The sequence below is a fragment of the Coregonus clupeaformis genome, chromosome 26 (assembly GCF_020615455.1).
Source record: "Coregonus clupeaformis isolate EN_2021a chromosome 26, ASM2061545v1, whole genome shotgun sequence".
In the NCBI taxonomy this organism is placed as follows: Eukaryota; Metazoa; Chordata; class Actinopteri; order Salmoniformes; family Salmonidae; genus Coregonus; species Coregonus clupeaformis.
In genome coordinates this window covers 41,628,840-41,637,304 of record NC_059217.1, presented here as the reverse complement: position 1 = coordinate 41,637,304, position 8,465 = coordinate 41,628,840, and the positions used below count along the sequence as shown (strand labels likewise).

At 49.2% G+C, this 8,465-nt stretch overlaps 1 protein-coding gene across 1 annotated transcript; it reads left to right on the top strand.

Moving 5' to 3' along the window:
* The first annotated feature begins 6,880 nt into the window (after window positions 1-6,880).
* LOC121539838 (relaxin-3 receptor 1-like) lies at window positions 6,881-8,071 on the top strand. The gene has a single exon (XM_041848495.1). The coding sequence runs from the start codon at window positions 6,881-6,883 to the stop codon at window positions 8,069-8,071; it is 1,191 nt and encodes a 396-aa protein (XP_041704429.1).
* Window positions 8,072-8,465: the final 394 nt, after the last annotated feature.

Sequence of the window (8,465 nt, the reverse complement as noted above, 5' to 3'; positions counted from 1 at the left end):
CCTTATCATTATACATGTCTCACAAGGTACGCACACCCATATCCGCCCACAATGGATACACAAAATGCTTATTGTTTGTCAGCAGGTTATGGTTATGCCATATAGGAGAAGATTCACAGAACTTCTTAGTGTTGCCTATATGTTTCTCAGCGTAGTACCATACTTGTAGTGAGTTGGAAATAATTGAACCACATTTTTTGAATGCTGTTTTTTGGTTCTGTTTGACTTGTAACACTGTAGAGCAAAGCCAACCCCACTGTGTATCACTACGACCTGTGTCTAACCCAGGCAGCAGCACACAAGGTAAACACCATGCTGGTTTTACTGACTGGTCACTAAGTCACACACCACTCTAGGTCACACACCACTCTAGGCAACACACCACTCTAGGTCACACACCACTCTAGGTCACACACCACTCTAGGCAACACACCACTCTAGGTCACACACCACTCTAGGTCACACACCACTCTAGGCCACACACCACTCTAGGTCACACACCACTCTAGGTCACACACCACTCTAGGTCACACACCACTCTAGGCAACACACCACACTAGGTCACACACCACTCTAGGTCACACACCACTCTAGGCAACACACCACTCTAGGTCACACACCACTCTAGGTCACACACCACTCTAGGTCACACACCACTCTAGGCCACACACCACTCTAGGTCACACACCACTCTAGGTCACACACCACTCTAGGTAACACAACACTCTAGGCAACACACCACTCTAGGCAACACCCCACACTAGGCCACACACCACTCTAGGTCACACACCACTCTAGGTCACACACCACTCTAGGCAACACACCACTCTAGGCCACACACCACTCTAGGCAACACCCCACACTAGGCCACACACCACTCTAGGTCACACACCACTCTAGGCAACACACCACTCTAGGTCACACACCACTCTAGGTCACACACCACTCTAGGTCACACACCACTCTAGGCAACACACCACTCTAGGTCACACACCACTCTAGGCAACACACCACTCTAGGCCACACACCACTCTAGGTCACACACCACTCTAAGCCACACAACACTCTAGGTCACACACCACTCTAGGTCACACAACACTCTAGGTCGAACCCCACTCTAGGTCACACACCACTCTAGGCAACACACCACTCTAGGTCACACACCACTCTAGGCAACACACCACTCTAGACAACACACCACTCTAGGTCACACACCACTCTAGGTCACACACCACTCTAGGTCACACACCACTCTAGGCAACACACCACTCTAGGTCACACACCACTCTAGGCAACACACCACTCTAGGCAACACACCACTCTAGGCCACACACCACTCTAGGTCACACACCACTCTAGGTCACACACCACTCTAGGCAACACACCACTCTAGGTCACACACCACTCTAGGTCACACACCACTCTAGGCCACACACCACTCTAGGTCACACACCACTCTAGGTCACACACCACTCTAGGTCACACACCACTCTAAGCAACACACCACTCTAGGTCACACACCACTCTAGGTCACACACCACTCTAGGTCACACACCACTCTAGGTCACACACCACTCTAGGCCACACACCACTCTAGGTCTCACACCACTCTAGGTCACACACCACTCTAGGTCACACACCACTCTAGGCAACACACCACTCTAGGCCACACACCACTCTAGGTCTCACACCACTCTAGGTCACACACCACTCTAGGTCACACACCACTCTAGGTCACACACCACTCTAGGTCACACACCACTCTAGGTCACACACCACTCTAGGCAACACACCACTCTAGGTCACACACCACTCTAGGTCACACACCACTCTAGGCCACACACCACTCTAGGTCACACACCACTCTAGGTCACACACCACTCTAGGCAACACACCACTCTAGGCCACACACCACTCTAGGCAACACCCCACACTAGGCCACACACCACTCTAGGTCACACACCACTCTAGGTCACACACCACTCTAGGCAACACCCCACACTAGGCCACACACCACTCTAGGTCACACACCATTCTAGGCAACACACCACTCTAGGTCAAACACCACTCTAGGTCACACACCACTCTAGGTCACACACCACTCTAGGCAACACACCACTCTAGGTCACACACCACTCTAGGCAACACACCACTCTAGGCCACACACCACTCTAGGTCACACACCACTCTAAGCCACACACCACTCTAGGTCACACACCACTCTAGGTCACACAACACTCTAGGTCACACAACACTCTAGGTCGAACCCCACTCTAGGTCACACACCACTCTAGGCAACACACCACTCTAGGTCACACACCACTCTAGGCAACACACCACTCTAGACAACACACCACTCTAGGTCACACACCACTCTAGGTCACACACCACTCTAGGTCACACACCACTCTAGGCAACACACCACTCTAGGCCACACACCACTCTAGGCAACACCCCACACTAGGCCACACACCACTCTAGGTCACACACCACTCTAGGCAACACCCCACACTAGGCCACACACCACTCTAGGTCACACACCACTCTAGGTCACACACCACTCTAGGCAACACCCCACACTAGGCCACACACCACTCTAGGTCACACACCACTCTAGGCAACACACCACTCTAGGTCAAACACCACTCTAGGTCACACACCACTCTAGGTCACACACCACTCTAGGCAACACACCACTCTAGGTCACACACCACTCTAGGCAACACACCACTCTAGGCCACACACCACTCTAGGTCACACACCACTCTAAGCCACACACCACTCTAGGTCACACACCACTCTAGGTAACACAACACTCTAGGTCACACAACACTCTAGGTCGAACCCCACTCTAGGTCACACACCACTCTAGGCAACACACCACTCTAGGTCACACACCACTCTAGGCAACACACCACTCTAGACAACACACCACTCTAGGTCACACACCACTCTAGGTCACACACCACTCTAGGTCACACACCACTCTAGGCAACACACCACTCTAGGTCACACACCACTCTAGGCAACACACCACTCTAGGCAACACACCACTCTAGGCCACACACCACTCTAGATCACACACCACTCTAGGTCACACACCACTCTAGGTCACACACCACTCTAGGCAACACACCACTCTAAGCCACACACCACTCTAGGTCACACACCACTCTAGGTCACACAACACTCTAGGCAACACACCACTCTAGGTCACACACCACTCTAGGAAACACACCACTCTAGACAACACACCACTCTAGGCCACACACCACTCTAGGTCACACACCACTCTAGGTCACACACCACTCTAGGCAACACACCACTCTAGGCCACACACCACTCTAGGCCACACACCACTCTAGGTCACACAACACTCTAGGTCACACACCACTCTAGGTCACACACCACTCTAGGTCACACACCACTCTAGGTCACACACCACTCTAGGCCACATACCACTCTAGGCCACACACCACTCTAGGCAACACACCACTCTAGGTCACACACCACTCTAGGCAACACACCACTCTAGGCAACACACCACTCTAGGCCACACACCACTCTAGGTCACACACCACTCTAGGTCACACACCACTCTAGGCCACACACCACTCTAGGTCACACACCACTCTAGGTCACACACCACTCTAGGCCACACACCACTCTAGGTAACACATCACTCTAGGCAACACACCACTCTAGGTCACACACCACTCTAGGCCACACACCACTCTAGGCCACACACCACTCTAGGCAACACACCACTCTAGGTCACACACCACTCTAGGCAACACACCACTCTAGGCCACACACCACTCTAGGTCACACACCACTCTAGGCCACACACCACTCTAGGTCACACACCACTCTAGGTCACACACCACTCTAGGTAACACACCACTCTAGGCAACACACCATTCTAGGCAACACACCACTCTAGGCCACACACCACTCTAGGTCACACACCACTCTAGGCCACACACCACCTGGTCACACCACACCCCTGGCCTTTCTCCAGTATTCTGAAAACAAACATTCTAGAAAGGAAGCGATCAGAGCCATGTGAATCGTAATGTGAAAGCAAACGAGATGACGTTCCTCATGCAGATTGATTCGGAGGAGATCCATCCAGATCATAGTGGTCTAATGTGAAAGCCACTATTGACGTCACAATGAACAGGAAGAGGGAACAATATCTGGTGTATACTGTACTGTACTGTTCACTGGACTCAGGGGAAATTCTCAATGAAGGACATTGTTAAGATACATTTTTGGAAGACAACGTACTGTATGTTTTTACTAACTTTACTCAGTAAACATTTGCATTGATAAATATACTCTATTGTGCTTGCTACCTTCACGCATAGCACAATGTTCTTCCTATTCATCCTCCCAGGGAAATGGCAGGCCTTCTCATCAATACAATGGCTACTTTTTTCAATGATTTCACACTGATACACACAAGTAAAATGCACCAATGTCTTCTTTTCAGAAATGTTGTGTTACTTAAACAATAAGGCCCGAGGAGGTGTGGTATATGGCCAATATACTACGGCTAAGGGCTGTTCTTAAGCGCGACACAACGCAGAGTGCCTGGACACAGCCCTTAGCCGTGGTATATTGGCCATATATCACAAACCCCCGAGGTGCCTTATTGATATTATAAACTGGTTACCAACGTAATTAGAGCAGTAAAAATAAATGTTTTGTCATACCCGTAGTATACGGTCTGATATACCACGGCTGTCAGCCAATCAGCATTCAGGTCTCGACTCACCCAGTTTATAACTGAGCATTTGTAATGCATGATATCTGATATGATGGCTAGTGTGTCAGAAGAACATGTGAGAAAAGTCTGAAAGAATGCTCCTATTCCATTACTATGTGTGACTTGGGGATATAACAAGGTTATTTTAGTATGTGTTGTAGATTGTGTGGATGATCTTGGTCTAGTAGCAGAAAAGATCCGGCTACATTATTCAAGTGGTGAGTGTAGAATAATCTGCCAGACTAGGGTTCCCCAAACCTGGTCCTGGGGCCCCCCTGGGTGCATGTTTTGGTATTTGCCCTAGCACTACACAGCTGATTCAAATTACCAACTCATCATCAAGCTTTGATTATTTGAATCAGCTGTGTAGTGCTAGGGCAAAAACCAAAACATGCACCCAGGGGGGACCCCAGGACCGAGTTTGGGAACCACCGTTCAAGACGACTGTTATTATGCAAGATTTGAATGTGTTGGATTGCTCTGTATCCCCCCATTGGAATACTAATTATTTACAATTAATGTATCTAATCTGACCCTGTTGATCGGCCTCCACCATGCTGTGCCAGAAAGATGATGGTCCTAATTTTACTTTGCCTGCCTTTAACCGTCTACATTCTCTAAAGGTTTCTTCCTATAGCCAGAAGTTTGTTTACACTGTTACAAACACAATGGTTAATTCACTGAATAGATTGAAGAGATTGGATAAAATATTGGATATTTAACAGACAGTCTACTGGTTGTCACTGGTTCTATATTAATCATCTTCAGTAACCGGATTTACGTTTACTATCTTACGTCTAGTCTGTGAGACCAGGCTGTCTGAAAGAACTTGGGAGAATCTGCCAAGGTGTCCCAGGGAAACATTTCAGATGAAATAATATGACAGCTTATCCTTCTAACACCTGCTATTAATCCCTAGTTCCATGACTGTCTGATGCTCATGTGCCATGAGACCTGAAAACTTGTGTTAGCTCCACAAGCGAATGTAATGCCTAGGCTTTAGGTCAGCAGGCTAATACAGTCTTGTGCCGCACAGACGACCTGGGTTCATCCACAGTCAATCACATTCGTGCCTAGACTCGGCCAATTGATGACTATCAGCTGCAAGGGTCGTTGTGGAGAGGAGGAGATCAAAGGGGGTTAAAGAATAGGTCATTCTGTGAAGCATGCTCTTATGATGATTAACCTTGCCTGAGTGTTAAAGAATTGTGTTCGGTCTCCTAACACAGTCTTGCGTTGTGCAGAAGACCCGGTTAAAACTGAGTCAGTTGGAAACAATTTTGGTATATATATATTTTTCCCTTTGAAAAACAACCATAAAGACCTGGTAAATTATTATTTGTTAATTGGTTATATCTGTAAATGTTCTAATTGCCCAATTTGATCCCCGAGGTAATAACTTGAGCAGTAGGTAGCAGTGTGCCACCTCTTTCCTCTCCCCATATTCTCCGTTCCAACACGTTTCCAGCGCTGAGAAAAAGAGAAGTAGAAGTGAAAACACCTCTTGAGTCAAGGCTGATAATATCATCTCTGTTTATTCTGAGGATGAGTCATAATCGTCTGATAGGGCACTTCAGGTGAATAAATGTGTTGTTTGTTTGTTTTGTTTAATCCCAAATTAATTCAATAACGCCACGGAGCTCACTCCATGACACCTTTACGCACACAATATTTAAATTGAATGTCAGAACGTATTGAGCTTTATTAATGACGAACGGGATATGTGCACAGACATTGCAGGACGACCATGGCATTATCTGGGTTGTTTCTAATGGAGACAGGCGAGAAGCAGTGGTGGTGATTACGAGCCTGAACCTTGCGCGCGCCCGCGGAATCTATAAAAGAATGAGAGGTGCGTCCACCGAGCTCTGTGAAGTGAATGAGAGACGATACGCGTTGCAGAGGACAGACCTATACAGTGCAGAACAACTTGGATTCAGCAAAAAGACAGCTCCACAGAGAAAATAAATAGGACAGGTATGTTCTAAGTGACATGTAGGCTGCTTTTTTCCTCATCATGAATGTGGCATCTCCTACCAATTTCTACTCCTGAACATAAGAGGTCTCCAACATGCCATGCTGAGTGATTTGTGAATGAATGAGTCAGCCATGCAACCAAATGACAGTGCGCAGACCCTGGTACCAGAGGTGTGTGAGCAGGTACTGGAGGATAATGCAGGACTGGGTTACGGTGGCTCTACTGGCAACCTGTCGCTGCGCTGCTGGCTACACTTCTTAAGCAGGGAATCTATACTGGAGCTACAGGGAGATGGCTCCAGCATCACAGTGCGTGTGATGATAGCTCTGGTGTACTCCGTTGTGTGTGCACTAGGGCTAGTGGGGAACTCTCTAGCACTCTACCTGCTTCACTCACGCCACAGTCAGAAGCAGTCCTCCATCAACTGCTTTGTAATGGGCTTGGCTGTCACCGACCTGCAGTTTGTTCTCACGCTCCCCTTTTGGGCTATTGACACGGCTCTGGACTTCCGCTGGCCCTTTGGCAAAGTAATGTGTAAGATCATCAGCTCCGTGACCATCATGAACATGTACGCCAGCGTCTTCTTCCTGACCACCATGAGTGTGGCGCGGTATTACGCGGTGACCTCGTCCCTCAAGATGCACAGCAGGCGGGCAGCGGCAGCCAGCGCCAAGTGGATCAGCCTGGGCATCTGGGGAGTGTCGCTGCTAGCCACCCTGCCCCATGCCATCTACTCCACCAGCGCCCAGCTGTACGACCAGGAGCTGTGTTTGGTACGATTCCCTGAGTCGGGCAGCTGGGACCCTCAGCTGCTCCTGGGGCTGTACCAGCTACAGAAAGTACTGCTGGGCTTCGTCATCCCCTTGGTGGTCATCACTGTGTGCTACCTGCTGCTGCTGCGCTTCGTGTTGAGCCAACGCATCAGCGGAGCGGCCAGCTCGGAGGGCTTGGAAGGCTGCCACAAGCGTCGGTCCAAAGTCACCAAGTCGGTGGCCATCGTGGTGCTGTCCTTTTTCCTGTGCTGGCTGCCCAACCAGGCGCTGACGCTGTGGGGCGCGCTGATTAAGTTTGACCTGGTGCACTTCAGCAACGCATATTACAACGTCCAGAACTATACCTTCCCGCTGACTGTGTGTCTGGCTCACACCAACAGCTGCCTCAACCCCGTGCTCTACTGCATAATCCGCCGTGAGTACCGTGCGGGCCTCAAAGAGCTGCTGCATGCCACACCCTCCTTCAGGAGCCTGGCCAACCTGCTGCCCCGCAAGGCCAAGGCAGCAGAGGCTCCCCCTGTCATGATGCTGGTCCAGATGGATGTCTGAGATTCTCTTTGCCAGATGTTTTTTTCCTCTCTCCTCCGCCGCTTCTCTGCTAGCTATAGATACATTTAGCAAGCTAACGTTAGATAGCTATCACGATATTAGCTAGGTAACATAAGATGACATACCATTCAGATACGTTGCGGGGCAGGGGTCATTGAACTTTGTTTTCCAAACTCACATCTTTGTCGCTAGAAGCCAACGGCTTGAACATACACTATATACACAAAAGTATATGGACACCCGGTCAAATTAGTGGCTTTGGCTATCTCAGCCACACCCGTGGCTGACAAGTGTATTAAATCGAGCACACAGCCATGCAATCTCCATATATAAACATTGGCAATAGAATGGCCTTACTGAAGAGCTCAGTGACTTTCAATGTGGTCAGTTCATC